Source organism: Musa acuminata, chromosome BXJ3-4, assembly GCF_036884655.1.
Source record: "Musa acuminata AAA Group cultivar baxijiao chromosome BXJ3-4, Cavendish_Baxijiao_AAA, whole genome shotgun sequence".
In the NCBI taxonomy this organism is placed as follows: Eukaryota; Viridiplantae; Streptophyta; class Magnoliopsida; order Zingiberales; family Musaceae; genus Musa; species Musa acuminata.
In genome coordinates, this window is record NC_088352.1 from 37410741 (window position 1) to 37426892 (window position 16152).

The 16152-nt window shown below is 42.2% G+C and overlaps 3 protein-coding genes across 3 annotated transcripts; 2 read left to right on the forward strand and 1 right to left on the reverse strand.

Annotated features, from left to right (window-relative positions):
- The first annotated feature begins 582 nt into the window (after positions 1-582).
- LOC135586821 (uncharacterized) lies at positions 583-5993 on the forward strand. Its single transcript, XM_065149452.1, has 7 exons — positions 583-925; positions 1165-1445; positions 1896-2255; positions 2399-2800; positions 2957-3334; positions 3495-3585; positions 4128-5993. The coding sequence occupies exons 1-7, from the start codon at positions 757-759 to the stop codon at positions 4382-4384; spliced, it is 1938 nt and encodes a 645-aa protein (XP_065005524.1). The 5' UTR covers positions 583-756; the 3' UTR covers positions 4385-5993.
- A 496-nt stretch (positions 5994-6489) lies between these two features.
- On the reverse strand, positions 6490-8269 carry LOC135636116 (heavy metal-associated isoprenylated plant protein 9-like). The gene is made up of 6 exons (XM_065147690.1): positions 8155-8269; positions 7989-8028; positions 7697-7880; positions 7445-7617; positions 7279-7369; positions 6490-7173 (listed from the first exon to the last, which is right to left on the reverse strand). Exons 2-6 carry the CDS (start codon positions 8004-8006, stop codon positions 6632-6634), a joined length of 1008 nt encoding a protein of 335 aa, XP_065003762.1. The 5' UTR covers positions 8007-8028; positions 8155-8269; the 3' UTR covers positions 6490-6631.
- Positions 8270-10302: 2033 nt separating this feature from the next.
- LOC103976411 (heavy metal-associated isoprenylated plant protein 30) lies at positions 10303-13405 on the forward strand. Its single transcript, XM_065147741.1, has 4 exons — positions 10303-10426; positions 10509-11186; positions 12815-13107; positions 13192-13405. The coding sequence occupies exons 1-2, from the start codon at positions 10303-10305 to the stop codon at positions 10751-10753; spliced, it is 369 nt and encodes a 122-aa protein (XP_065003813.1). The 3' UTR covers positions 10754-11186; positions 12815-13107; positions 13192-13405.
- Positions 13406-16152: the final 2747 nt, after the last annotated feature.

Genomic DNA, 16152 nt, shown 5'->3' on the forward strand with positions numbered 1-16152 from the left:
CATTGATGGCTTTTTTTCCTTCCTATCCATCTATAAGGATCTTATCAAAGTTGTAAGAATGTTTTTACCATTATTATCTCTTATGTATCTATTTACTCCATCTCTTCACTTGGGATGAATGGAAACAACTTTCTTATAAAAAGAACAAGGCATAAATGAAAGAGTGAGTTGATTCATACTGGCACTGATGAGGTCAATACAAACCTTCTGACTTGCTGGGTCCCAATTGTGGCCAATCAAGAGGCAGGGAAGCGAGTGGGTACCACCAATACACTGGTAGGAAAGGGACGCTTCTACTGGACGGCCAGTCGAGGTAGTGACTTGCGTCGATGGATTTGACGCCGCCCGACGTCATCATCACCAACCCTTCGTCTCGAAGGAAAGCCTGAACCAAATATCTACCGTCCGATCTCCATCCAACGGCCAGATAGCCGTCTTCGACGTGTTCATCCCGCGTTCCCTTTGCGCTGCCGCGGTGGGCCCCGCAGTCTCTCTTCCACCTTATGTGAAGGGAGCTTATGGTCATATCACAACAACGGATTTGTTCCCGTACAAAATGTGGCCTATAAAAAAGGTGGGAAGAAAGATCCCAAGCGAGCGCGTTTTTTATCTCTCCTTCTGCTGAACATTGTTTTCCGTAAGAATTTTGTTGGGTTTTTGATCTCCCTCTAGGGTTCTTGAGATCCTATCTCGGTCTCCTATGCTCTCTGATCTCTGCGATACTGCTGAAGTAGTGGTTGGATAGTGACTAGGGAAATGGCTGTTCTGTCGGTGGAGTCCTTGCCGCTGGGCTTCCGATTCCGTCCCACGGACGTGGAGCTCGTGAATCATTACCTCAAGGGAAAGATCACTGGCCGGATCAAGTCCGAGGACGAGGTCATCTCCGAGATAGATATCTGCAAGTGCGAGCCGTGGGACCTTCCGGGTGATCCTCACGCACCCAAATCTTACTTACTCCCTCTCCTCCTTGGTTTAATTCAGGTTCTTGTTGTTAAAACCTTTTTTTTTGTCCGTGATTTGTGTTCAGTGTTTGTTTTCCCCATTTTCTTTAGCAAAAATTAGATTTTCGGTGCGGACCTTACAGATGTGTGTTGAAATTTTCGATCCTGCGTTTCGCGCTACAGTCAATTCTTTGTTCCCCATCTCTAACAGTGTAGTTTCCAGATATATCATTGATCAAATCGAGCGATTCGGAGTGGTTCTTCTTCTCGCCGAAGGACCGGAAATATCCCAACGGCAGCCGTTCCAAACGAGCTACGAAGGCTGGCTACTGGAAAGCCACAGGGAAGGATCGGATGATCAGGTCCATATCTCGGGTTCCTACAATCATAGGCACTAAGAAGACCCTTGTATTTTACCAAGGCCGTGCCCGCAGCGGCGTCCGCACTACTTGGGTCATGCACGAGTACCGCACCACCGAGAAGGAGTTTGACTCAGGAGAGCAGGCGAGTTTCTTCTTTTCTTTTTGATGGTTTATTAAGAACGTTTTTCCAGTTTCTTTGATTCTTGTTTCTGGTGAATCATTCTGAAGCTGACTAGATTTACGCACTTATTCTGACCTTGTTTAAGGTTTGTCTATTTAGTTGCTTTCCATGCATCAAATCCCACTGGAACATCTGCAATTTGAATGGCTTCTTTATGTTCCACCACTCGTTCCTGGTGGTTTAAGATGTCTTGATTGTGAAGTAATTGGTTGATGTGTGACATGGGTTAATATGAGTCAGAGTTTCTTGTGCATAAGAACTAAGAGAAGTGTACCTCTGAAAATTTTTATGGTTAATTTGTGCCCCTACGTATTAGTTTCTTGAAGGATACATTGGCTACGTTTCTTTTGTGATTCTTAATATTCTTTTAGGCTTGTGCTCTTGTTTCATTTCTTATCCAATCCTGTGCAGGGTGGCTTCGTTCTCTGTCGTTTGTTCAAGAAGCCTGAAGAAAAGACCCTAATTTCTGAGATTGATGATTGTACGGAGGGAAATGTTGGTGAGATGGAGAGTGGTGACCCCTCTCCTGCTCCTGCTCCTGCTCCAGGCATGCTTTCACCAGTTGAGATGCAGCAAGGAGTAGAAGCAACAGTGGAAGTTGTTTCACCATTGGATCACAAGCTTCCGGGGTCATATTTGCAAGAAAATTTGCAGCCTTTGCCTCCGACCTCTGATATGCAATCATCGTGTGTCCACGAGTTGCTAGAAGAGAGCCACTGCAGTGATACTGTCGTTTCAGATCCTCCTTGTGAAACCCTTGTGGGAAATGAGGTGAGTCATCGTGGACATGAACGGATCTTGGTATTCAATTACTAAAAATGAAGTTCAGAGGCCTAATTTACCCATTTGTTATATGTTCGAATTTGATCAAGTGAATATTAACTTGCCTTCTTATTTCTTGCATACGAAATCAGTTTGGTCTTCGCCTGGATGATTTACCACAATATCTTAACCCAGACTTTGACAAGCTTGGTGGAGTTGACCAGGAATTTCCAGAATTTGATTACCATTCCAATTCCCCAAGAATAACTTACACGGGGCATGCATTTAATGCTGGAGTTGAATGGGAATTTTCGTCAGGCCTCAATCAATGTGACAGTGTTGAAGACGACTCTGTCACCGAGTTCTTAGATGCAGTGCTTTGTGATCCATATGAATGTTCCCCTGAAGTATCATATGTCTATAGAAGTCTAAATACTGAGTTTGAGCCACAAGGTCAGATTTGTGTCAGCACAGATGATACCCCCTGGGACTCCCTATCAGGCAAAAAGAGCAAGAGAGGCAGTGACAAAGATGATAAAGCTACTGTCTTAGATGTGAGACATTTTTTTCCCAACACATTTTCTGAAACACATTGTGGGCATTACTACTAGTTTGCATAATCTGTTGATTTGCATAAACATATATGATAAAGCAATTACAGTTACCAAACTGCCAAAATTCTATTTTTTGTTGTTTATTGTGTCCCTCAGGACAGCATAGGATTTTCTGGTGAAATCTACAAGCTTCCTGTTTGTTCGAGCACCTTGTCACAGAAGAATAGTTGTATTGTTCCTGCAAGACAGCACAGGATTTTGGTGTTTCCTAATCACAATTTGTGCCAAAAAGTTTCCTTAATGGACTCTGCAAGTACCTTGCATCAAGAAATGGCCAGGATGAGCAACTGTGACAAGGCTGGAATCCAGATCAGCACTCATAATAATTTACAAGAGTTAGATTGCTTGATTGAACCACAAAGCCTGCTGATGAGACGGTTGCATTTGCAAAAGTTTGTTCGTAAAGGATCTGTTCCCAGCACTGATCAAGTATTAAGCACCAGAAATGATGTGATGAAATCAGCTGCCAATGAGGTGTGATGTTTTGCTCTTCTTTTGAAGTAAATGATACCATTCACCTGATATTAAGATTAACCAAATATATTAAGTCTATATTATAACAATTTTTGTTGTTTATATTGAACTTATAGATATTTAGTTTTATTAGTCCCTAACCTTGGGATAATGCCCACAGGTTCGAGAAATTTTGAAGCATCAATTCAGTGAAGAACAACCTGTTTTTAGTCGTATTGCCAGTACCACTTCAGAGGGCTTTTCTTCTCATGGTAATTAACAGCAAACTATGCTGCAACTAAAATATTTTGATCACTGAAACTGTACACATTGTTAGAGCTCAACTTAATCAGTTCTATGCTGATATGGTTCAGTCTAAACTAAACTGAGTTTTTTATGCGGATATGCTTCAGTTTAAACTAAACTTAGTTGTTGACTTGGCACGATATATAGTTTTGTAAGTCCCATGCACGATATATAGTTTTGATAGCCCCATTGTTGGACTAATTATCCACTCAGGGTTAATATACTACCAAAATTCTTTATTAGAGTACTTCTATCGTGGGTAATTTCATTTGGGACCCTGCAAATTTTGAAAATATTGAATATAGATGTTAAGTTGTTCAAATATTTCATTCATGTGCCTTAATAAGGTTTAAAATTATGTTGAAATACCGATTTCAGCACTACTAATAAGATAATATAGTTGACACTTAATAATTAGGACATTAAAATTTGTTGTTGTTGTATAACAAGTGATATACTGACCTATTGATTATTGTTGATTGTCATGCTGTTGATGCAAACTCTACAGAGATAAAGTCCTCTTCTCTTGAGATATATGAAAGAAAATGTTACACTCCAGCACAAGAATCCGGGATCAATGATTTTAATCCTAAATCAAGTTTGAGAACACGATGGAAGCATAAGGATGATGACAGAATCAGCAGCCAGTCTTTGGATGCAATGGCGAGTAAAGATGGTTCACACTTTAGTGTTAGAATAATTTTGATTCTGTCGGTAATACTTTTATTCTTAATACTAGGACTAAATTGGTGCCTAAGGTCCTGATGTGTGCATATGAACGTAATTCACTTCACAGAATCAGTTCTTGACTTTGTAAATATTGTTGCCTTCCTGCACATATCTTCTGGGCATCTTTGAACATAAACTCTCCCTTGGCTTTACTGGTGCCATAATGAATTTTATTGCTTTTGTAATTAAGCTTAGCAGATCATTTCAAGAACTACTTTCTAGCATTTGTATGCTGTTAATATACACCCGAATTGGCTATTTTGCTGCTAATGCTAAATTCCTGGATTCTCTGGATACGCTCTACTACTATGCTATGAGGTGCTCTACATAATATTACAAACAACTAGTGTCATTTACTCTTGAGGAGAATTGCCCTCATCTCCTTGTGCACCCTATTTGTTTATGGGGAATTATCACTTTAACTAGTTTATTTTGTTCCCTTGTTGCATTGTCTGTGTATTAGAGTATCTTCCAGGATCCTTGCACAATACAATTTTCTGGCAACTGACTCTTGAACTCTGCTTAGTGATCCATCACTGAACTCCGCTTGTATTTTCTGCCATCCATGATTTGCAGTTGATTGCACTTGGTTGGAACTGAACTCATTGACAGTTTGCCTTGTTGAAGTTGGGAGTGTAGAAAGAATGACAGCTTTCTGATTTCAAGTTTAAGGCATCCAAAAGATGCATTACTTGTGTTAGATTTTTCTGATGATTTTGAAGTTTGGTATAAATACTCCAGTGGCTTCTAATTTAGATTGATAGAGTTAAGTTGCTGTCACAAAATTTTACATGGGTTGTCTGCGAATATTATGTGCATGAGTGATATTTGTTTAAACCCAACTTTTATCTTCGGCAATGTGTTTTAACTTGCAGGAGAACTTGACTACATGGTGATAATAAACTGATGGGGTGACATGTGATATTTTGACTCATCCTATCATACTAGGGAAGTAATTTTACTCAGATCCATTAATCTGAAGAAAGTACATTGGAGAATTAATGCAGCTGAAATTTTAAAGGATGATTTGGCTAGGAAACCCCATGGTTTCAAGCACTGTTTTGATGAATCCTTGACAAACAGAAACAAAAGCTTTTTGCATAACAACCACCAATGAGCATCTACAATACCAATTATTGGACAAGGAAGTATCTTTTCAGCTATTTTTTAGTCTGTTGTCTACATTCTTGTTCCCATTTACAGAGACCATGGCTTGTTTGAGCACAACAGATGCAACTTCTCACAATTACTAGATCATGTTTCATCATTGTCATTCCAAATTGGATTCTGTAAAGAAAGAAAAAACTACCTTCTGCAGCAAATTTAGGCATTGTGGATATTGCAAGTTTTGAATTCATGAAGAAAGTAATCCATTCCCCTGTTGAAGTCAGCTTATCTGTGACTCTTTTTTAGGAGAAACTTTCTTCAGCCTGGAGTTGATCTGAAGACACTTTTCTGCTTTACTGTTCCACTGTTGCTGAATAATCATGTGTGTCAGCTTCCAGTTTTTTCTTACTATCAATAAGTTGCTGCCTCGTAACAGAATTTTTGGGGTTTCTTAGATCCTTAAACATAGCTTTCAATTCCCTCAATTTCTGTATGACTTTAAACATTATAAATCTATCAACACAATTTCTTCAAGCCAGCCACCCTGGACAAGGGAAGAACTGTGTAGGGTCTCCAATGAATTATATTGTTGTTTGCTATCATGGATGTCAGGATTGGGGAAGATGACATACCCATGTGCCATATGCACACATGAAGCCAGGATTGGGTTGGAGTCCTCCCCTACCCTCTCTCTCTCTCTCTCTCTCTCTCTCTCTCTCTCTGTATGCTTTCTCAAGCTTCTATCACCATGAGGACTGCCACCAGCAACAGCAACACACACACACACACACATACTCCACACACTCTGTTTCTGCCCACATTTGCCACCATCTGCCGACATGCAATGCACCACCTTTATGACACTGGCTATCTGGTATCTATTAGACTCTCATGATCCTGACATTGCTTGTCAATGCAACACCACAACCACCAATAGTATGGTGGAATCAAATCATTCTATCTACCTCTAAATTATGCGACTACAGACAAAGTCAGCGATTTTACATCACCAAGAAAAGGAACATATTCATCAATGAGCAAAGAAAGACTTAGATTTGGTATTGTGTGGCAGCCAACGCAAAGCAATCAGTGCCACATTATTCTTCATATTACATACAGATATCATTTTTGGTGATATGGAGAGAGAGAGAGAGAGAGAGAGAGAGAGAGAGAGCTTCATGAGATGCAACAAGCATTAGGGTTCTCATCACTGAAGAACTGGGGTGGTGGCGGAGGCCGCTGGATCACGTACACCGGCATATAATGCAGCATCCTCCGCGCCATCTCGTCCTCCCCGATGATGCTGCCATTCCAATATATCATCTTCTTCATCATGTCTTCTTCTTCTTGGCCAACGACGTTAGCGTTATCGCTGGCCACTCCCTCTCCTTCTTTCTTCTGCTCGTCGCCACCTCCCTTCTCTTCCTTACCGTCGCCTTCCTTGTTGCCACCTGCACCATCTTCTGGTTGGGGAGCCTTCTCGTCTTCCTTCTTCTCCGTGCTCTCTTCCTTCTTATCATCGTTCTTCTCTTCTGCAGGCTTCTCCTCCTCGGGGTTCTTTTCTGCCTCTTCTTTTCTCTCCTCCTTGGGTGGCTGAGGAATAATGCTAGCCAGCTTGCCGGTCCGTCGACGGATGTACTCCACAAGCTTTTCTCCATCCATCGTTCCGGTTACCGTGACCTTCCCGGTGCTCAAGTCGGTGTCTGCCGTTTGCACCCCTGGATGATCAGATTCAGATTGCGATCAGTTCAACGTGGATCATGAGGACTGGAGAAAGGCCAGAGACTGGGCGAAGCATAGAGCAGAGAGCAGAGAGATATTACCTCGCATCTTGAGTATCCTTCTCTTCAGCTGCTCTGCACACGCCTCGCAGTGCATGTTCACGAGGAGCTCAACTGTTGCCATCCCGCTCACCTGTTTCAACGACTTACAGTAATCAATCATTCGACGGTAGGCATTTTGATGGTAAGATCTTGCAGTGCATTTTACCTGGGATGGAACAGCTTCTGGTTTGGAGTCCCCTTCGGCTGGGGGCAATGGAGAGAGTACTATGGCTTTCCTCGTCGTTCTCTCTTGTATCCTGGAGCACAGGACCTGAGGGTCCACTACCCCTTTGACTGTGACCTGGTTTTGCTTCATGTCCACCTCAACACTTTCCACACCTGATGTGGAGAATCACCGATCAACTTAGAGAAGCTGGTAACGAGTAATAACAGTGTCAGAAATGAGTGTGTGGAGAACCTCTGCATTTGAGGATGGACTTCTCGATCTTCTTGGCACATCCAACACAGTGCAAGGCCACAGACAAGACAATGGGTGGAGGAGGCGATGGCTTTGCCTCCTCTTTCTTTTCTTCTGCCTTCTCCTCTTTCTTCTCCTCCTCCTGCTTCTCTACCTTCTTCTCTTCTTGTTTGGCCTCTGCTTCCTGTCAGATACGCAAGTAATATAGACAGATTAAGCTGCATTCTAGAGCTGAGAAAATTCTCTTCTATGAGATGTTGAATGCCCAGAAAACCTCAAAGAACTGCTTTACCTGCTTTGCTTCACCCATTCTGGAACTAGCAAGTTCTAGACTGCCACAGGAAAGAGAAAGGAAGCCAGCCAAGCAAGGAGGGAGGAAGGGTCAAATAAGCATAACTTCTTATATATACAACAAAGGGAGAAGCTAGAGCTATAATGTAACTTTGCTAAGCACATACAATGGCACTCAAGCAAGGTAGCTAGGTGAAGGAGCTTGGGACTTGTTTAACTCTAATACTGAACTTTTTGATTTATTTCATGTTTCACTTCACAAGAAATGAGTGGAGGAGAGGATGAGGGGATGAAGGAGAGTAGGGATAGGGAGATTTATAGACAGAGTAGGTGGGTGGCAAAAGCAGAGGGTTATATTGACAACATGAGCAAACTAAACCATTAGCTAATCAATGAACTTGTTCAAGAGGGACTTGATATGTACATATAACCTTTTCTTCCTCCTGTCTCCATAATTTTTGGTGAAAAGTGAGATAGGAGAAAGTGATGAGGATTTTAGTGGGACCAGAAGAATCCATCATGCATCAGAAAGAAGGAAGAGAGGATCACATGGGTGGCAAGGCAAAAGTTCTGTGGATCATATGCAAAGTTGGAGAAAGATGAATTGGTCCATAATTACTTGTGAAATTGGTGAACAAAAAGACATATAAATATTGGAAACTAATGCTTCATCTTATGTTCTTGTTAGCAAGCTGGACCAATCAGGATGCAGAGCAAGGCATGATTAAGGATGTAGTTTATGGGGATCCAAATGATTGTTCATGGTGCCATGTGGTTATGATGAGGCTTAGATTCGATGACAGGCAAAGAACATGAAGGCTAAGGTAAAGGGATTCCTTTGATCCTAAGGATTGGAATAGAGATGGAAGCGGACACAAGTCATCTGACATGGGAATTGGTCAGCAAACTTACCTCAATTAAATATGGAGCTTAAAGTATTCTCTTTGGCTTGCTTTCAGGCAAAAGACAAGATATTCCACAGCTTCTTGGAGTGTCTCTAAAACCCATCTTCTCGTTCATGTTTGCTCTCAATGTATAAAGCCTCGAGGCCTTACGTAACTCAAGAGGAAATAACACAATTCTGGGTGATTCAGACATGGCACAATGTGAAGGCCAAAAAGTCTCAGAACTCTTTGACTGCAATATGGTAATTAATAATGGAGAAATGACTGTGTTGGAAAGACCAAGAAAGCATCGGGCTTTCTGCAAGACGATGAGATATCATTGTGATGGGGCGGTTCAACAGGTTTCATCTTTCGGTGGAAGGAGCTCCCAAAAGCAAAAGGACAAGGCGGTCTCTTGTCTTTCTTGTCCTTATGCCATTGACGAGGACATAATGCACTATTAGATGCATGCATGCTCAAGAAAAATGTCCCCGACTCTACAAGCTGTGTGTGTCTACCATGTCCCTTCTGCCCCAAGCTCTTGTGCGGATGAGATGGTGTAGTTGCCTGTGCTTATGTCAAACACCTGCTGATCATTGATATGAACTGTGATGAGCGATGGAACAGATGGGGGTAAGGGCGATTTAGAATGGATTCATATGCCCCGAAACCATAGATATAAAATCATCTTCTTATTTTTTTGGAAAAGAAAGCCATTAATTACGTAAAATTGGAGATGAATTATTTGGATTTCTTCTCTGATTGTTTGATACTATTATCTCGAACATCGATCTCGTCTTTGATACTTGTGCTTTTAATACTATTGTGATGAAACTCTATATTGCATACAATTCTCTTATCTTTGATATCGCTATATTCTACCGTCACGTTATTCTGATCATCTTCCTCGGCTGTAGGTTTTGGAGCCCCCAGTCGCCGTCGTTGACAAATACTGCTGACCAACTGAGAGCAGCCCACATGGCTGAGCACTTGCGAAGTCTACTCCGCCACCACACCCTTCTTCCCGACTTTCCAAGGCAAGAACCACTTTCCACACCATCCTCACATGGCAGCCACGACCCTTTTCCTGTCAGCAAAGCACATCAAAGCCCTAAACCAGTCATCCAAATGATGGCATACTTGCGTAGTCTTTGGATTAAGAAGTCCCTGCAGCCTCTAAAGCTAACACAAACCACAGGAATCTCGCTAACCATCACGTCCAAACCACCACAACTAAACCTCCACCTTCAGCAATGGAGCAGCAAAAGCGAGTCTAAAGAGCAAAGCAGAGAGGGAAAAAGGAAGATGGAGCCGCACACAAGCCACGCAAGCCTGCGTACCCTTGTCTTCTTCTTTGTAGGGTATGTAATCCACTTCAGCTTTGTGCTTATATATATACCTCTCATGTAGACCCAAGAGGTGACAAGATCAATGGCTAACTTGCAGATTGTGCCGGCAGGAAAGAACGTAGAAGCCCAGTACGTGGAGATGAAGGTGCCTCTCTACTCGTATGGGTGCGAGAAGAAGGTCAAGAAGGCACTGTCTCATCGGAGAGGTATGAGACCGGCATTACTTCTCTTTGCCCCCAAGAGTAAGAACATCACAAGGTGTTGGACTTATTGTAATCATGCAAGCAGGGATCCACTCGGTGCATGTCGATTATAAGATGCAGAAGGTGACGGTGTGGGGGATATGCAACAAAGACGACGTGCTCGCCACAATCCGGAAGAAGAGAAGGGAGGCTCGATTCTGGGAACAGGCAGAGCCGGAGGCAGCCGAGGGCAAGGTCGACGATGAGATGGCGGTGGCAAAGGCTTCACGTCTCGCTGCTGCAAAAGGCCACAGATTGAGACTGTCATGGAAGAAGCTGTTCCCCCTGTAGTCTCATACCGGACAAACAATGTACAGAATAATGAACATATGAATAAGCTTCATAGATCTTGAAGCATATGCATTGGCTACTTCTCCAGGGAGAAGCACTTGGGAGGACTCCATCGTTCGGGTTCGGGTTGGGATTCGGATTCGGGTTATTGAAAAAAAGGGTCAACTTTGTGGACCGATATGAAAATAAAGAAAGATTTGGACTATTATGCAAATTGGCGCATCGCAAATGAGACAGACCGAAGATGTAATTAGGGACGTTTTGATGGGCATACGAAAGATTTAGTTTTGGTCAGTTAGCGGAGGAAGCGAACGATGTTTCGATCGACTGACGATCGGCCGGCTTCCTCCACCGCCGCCTCCCGGGGATCTGATGTTTCGCCGACCGCCTTCTTGGATGAGGTTGTTGGAAAACCCTTGTCGCGGCTGCAGATGTGAGTCTTTCTTGCCCACACCTCTCTCGCAGGAACCAGCTTCTACACACGAATCGCACGGTCCTCGTCTGTTATGTAGTTGCCTGTTATAGTGTATTAGGGTTTGGGGGTTTCTGGAATTTGGTTGAATTGCATCGTGCTCATCAAACTGTTTTGACATTCTGCATCCTCCATTTGTTCTACTAAATTATCAGTCGTACAACAAGAACAAACGTGACATTTACTCATCTAATTGTGGCTTCGGTACTTGAAACTTCTAGTTGGGAATTTTGACCACCAGGAGAACCAATAAAAATATGTATATACAGGTAACAGAACGATAAATTGTACATGAAAATGGGATTAGAATACATGTATTTAATAAAAAATATATAATAAACATGGATTACTAGTTGAAGAATAAGCTATTTGTGATAAGAATATAAGTTGCATGATGCAGGAGGGATGATGTTGGGTCTTGGTTGAGGTCTTGTTAGGTCTAAGTCCATTTGGTAAGATAATTTGGGACCTTCATTCTTAATTGTGGTCTTATTTTTGAGAGGTCGATGTGTTCTCATTTGAATTTATCTCCATCATTTATGGGGTGTCAAATGATCCTAATTTCTGGGATTTGTTTTGTTAGCTCTGGGTTGTTACTTACAGAATTGATTCATTGGTTTTGGATCCATTGGCATTCCTGCTGGTACTTGTAGATTTGGTAGGACATTTTTTCAAATTTCTTGATTAGATGAGGATTAATTAAATGTTTTGTTTCTTTTAGAGTCCATATTTGCTAGTACTTTTAGCTGAATAGGTTATAGATTAATTGAGGTGTATATTAAATACTGTTTGAAGAATTCATGTCACAGTAACATTCATGAACAATGAAAATTTTATTTTTTTCACTTTGGAAGGATTGGCAATTGGGTATGTTATTTTGTTTGCATAGAGTTCTCGGCCCAAACTGATGTAGGATGAAACTTCATGGAAGAAATTTTTTGTTTTCACTTGAAGCCTGTTTTCCTCTATTCTATCTTCCATCTTCTTCTTGTGTTTCCTGTTGTCTGCTCTCCTGTCATGCATCTCTTCTCTTGACAGTAACAGGGAAATCGGGAATACAAGACTGTGATTTGGGAGTTGGGGTTCAGGAATAGGTGATATCATTTATAGGGAAACAGAATTCTGTTCGAATGAGCTTAGGTCATTGATGAATCAATCATGAGCATGCTAAAGGTAGAACGGACTGTAGATGAATTGTGTTCGAACATTCTCTGTGTTCATTTATAAATGATGCATTGAAGATTTTGTGGTTTTAGAATGCGACATATACCTCAATAGGTGGGATGGACTGCTGATGGAAACTCGACTGTAGGTCTTACATTCTTTCATGAACAGAAAAGGCTATGTTACTGGTTTGTCTCCTTATTACTGCTGGTAGTAGATGTGAGATGACTAAAAGATTATCAAATGATTCCATCCGAGCAAATTATAGTTTCCTAACATAACTATGTTCATATATCTCATAATACTTGTAGTCCATCTGAGTGCTTGATTTATGTTGTTTTGCTATCTAACATGTACATATACAAGTTGAATTAGCGGTTCTGGTTCCGATAAAACTATCATCGAACGAAATTACTGTTTTGTAGATTATACATTTCGTATGGATGTCAAGTTAGATGGCTGGTCTACAACTTGTGCAAGAACCAGCATTCTTGGGTATTCAGCATCGTGCGGAACTGCTAGCTCTCGACAATTATTTTCTGAAGGGTTTCACATTTTTGACTGCTGCCTGTAGAGTGTTGACTAGTTTCATTCGCTCTTTGCATCGATCCATCAATCTCAGCTACTAAAAGACACAAATTCTTAATCTTGTACTAAAAAAGCTGGATCTGTGTAGTTCCATCAGTGTGAAGGAATGCCCATGTATCTTATTTTCGCGGTATGATATTGGAACTATGATTTGGCAATAATATGATTTGGCAAGTAATCGTTCTAACCTTTTAACATTGTCCTCTTGCCGCAGGTATCAGTTGTATGTTACGATAAAGCTCGATCGTGCTAATCACAATAGGACATGAATTGTTACCACTGCAACCTACACCTTCTCTTTTGCTCGAACGACAAAATTTTCGCAGTAGTAGCTTACGATGTTCTCTGTACGAGGCATTCCTCTGCCAGCAGGTGATGCAATATTTCTAACCTAGTATTAAATCGATCAATGAAATTACCATTTGGAACGAGTTTCTTGATAAGTTGTAGCAGCAATAGCATACTTCCTTCTCTCTCTTTCGGAAACAAATATAAGAAGAAAGGAAAAAGAACTCGGAACAATGCTGTCCTGCGTTAGACAACTGTGGCATATTCTGAGTGCGCAGCAGAAGTGTTCAAACATATCTAATAATAACTGTAATATAGAGAACTTTGAGCTTTCCAATTCCATTGTGTGTGTGTGTAATATATGACTACCATATGTGACATTCGAGTTCGAGTACATAATTAATGCGACCGCTTTTCTGCTGATCGCTCTAAAAGTGGAGTTCCTGAGAAGCCCAAGCCCAGCGGCCGCAAGCCGTTTAAGTGGTCATTAAATGAACGGAGCGCGTCGCCACCGGCACGGTGTCACCTCAGTATTCTTCTTTGCTTTTAGGCACGTAGCAGCGGCAGCAGAAGCGGCAGTGCAGCAGTAACAGCAGCAGCTCCTTGTGCTTCGCTTCCAGAACCTAACAGCATGTATGAGAATAGACAAGAAGCATGTTACTTGCAGAAGGTATAGACTCTCACCAAGCAGTAAAAAGTATTTTAATGCTCTCTCTCTCTCTCTCTCTCTCTCTCTCTCTCTCTCACATATCCTGTCTTATGAAGGCAGGGAGAAAGCGACCGAACAGGGGGAAGCTCAACGGTTTCAATCAGGGCTGCAGGGGGGGAAGTAGGCGTCGGAAGCTGCCCGGAATTATAGTTTATATTATCTTTTATCCCGGTGGGCATGAATCTAGTTAGCCGCTTTCGTTGTCCTGTGCTTCTGGCTGTACCCATTCATGCACCCATCGATAGACATGTGAAGGGTAAATGGTGGAGATGTGCACATTGCGGCAAGCCAGGAAGGGCAGACACTTCACGTATAGGTTGCCGTAACCATAACTAACCAAGCGAAGGAAGAAGAGGAGGGAGGAAGTGGTAGTAGCGGGTAGCAATCGTAAAGGTTGACTTTGATTGCTTCCTTGCCACCTAAATCCGGTGAGCTCATTAGGGTTTTAGGCCTTTTGGTCAATGGAGAGGGAAGCAGGGAAATAAAGAGGGCTGGAGGCCATGTCAGAGCGCAGGAGGAGACTGAAGGAACGCTCAGATAGTTGTGGTCCTTGCTACGCCCATCTTGTTCTGCTTACTGTGCCTAATACCTCTTGATGATGCAGCTATTAGGTTGATGAGGGAGTGTAATGAGCAGGAGAGTGCGATGGTCATGGCTGGAGAGAGGTCCCCATGAGCCAGCCTTTCATCTTCAGGGCCATGCCCCCACTGACCTTAAAAGCCCCTCCCTCTCCCTTCTTCTCGTCTCACTTCTTTATAGGCTGAGCTAGCAGCGGCCACACCACCTTACATGATCATAATATGTGCATCTCCTAGAGCAGTGTTAATGAGCTTGGCAGTCTTGTCTGTTCCACATAGGAGAGGATGGGGGTGCTTCCAAGTGGCATTGCACCACAACCCACATGGTGGATGCCTGCCCTCATTACCCTTTCTGCTGTTAGGGTTATAAGGAGACAGTAGTCACATGTATCTCACACCTCTCTAGCTATGATTGATGGTCCACAGCTCTCACTCCCTCTCACCCCAACTGGGTTACACTCATCAGTGCTCCCCCTAGCTGACAAGAGATGTGCACTGTGCCATCGTTTACTAGCTCCATTTTGGCTGTCACCTTCCGGGAACGGTCCCCCTCCATTAAGTTAGGGTTCCTTGTGAGTCACAGGAGCCTCCATCGCCAGAGGCACAAATCACGGTGACCTCTAATCGGACGGCTCATGTCGGCTGCTGCAGTCTCCTTCCGGAGCGGTCACTGTCTCTATGAACAGCGGTGCCTTCCAATTTGCTGCTTTAAGATTCAGAACATATTCCTACAGTGCTATATATGAGCTCTGGGCACGGGGAGCGGTACAGTAGCTCAGGAAAGGTGGATGGTGAGAGGTTTGGGGAAGAAAGTTGGGTGTTATTTAATGATAGGGAGGGGCCATTTTGGGGGCTGTAATGCTACGTGAGATTTCTATTTGGGTTGGGACACAACTCTGCTCTCTTCATTAAGAATCAGTTGCCCTCTACTTTGCATCCTCACATGCATGCCTTCCTCAGCACTCTATCCGAGTATATGCACATATACAAGTAAACATGATGATGCTCAGCGTTGGATCTTTCAACCAATCTTTCTTTTCCTCGGGATCTCTGCGACACCGTCGTCCTATGTTTTCTGCATTGATCAGCAACTGGAATCCCTGGGAAACCGTCCTACGTACGTTCATCTATATCAGCAATATTCCTCTTTTATATATCACGTATGTATTTTAATTGCTCTCTTATTTGTAATAATACTTGCGCTTGTAAACTTAAAAGAGTTTTTCCTTTGTAATGTAGTATATCAACAAAACTGAGCTATCCGATCAAAATTGTTCACATAAGATGTCAAATTGTGTATTACAAACTTATTAAGGAAAAAAGAATTATGTTCTTTTATAATAAAAATGGTGCACAATAATAATGTGTGACAGTGAGTTCTCAGTTGCAGAAGAAGCATTAGCCACTTTCTTCTGTTCACATAAGATTAAGCTTTTATCGAGTTACCTATTGGAAATCACCTTCCTCGATTATGCGAATGTTCTTTTATAGCATTCATCGCTTACACTACATGTTTGTCAAGTTCAATCTTGACGAGAGCTTTTATCTATATGAGTTCCTGTGATTTATGCAGACTGATTCATGAATCTACCATGTGGGT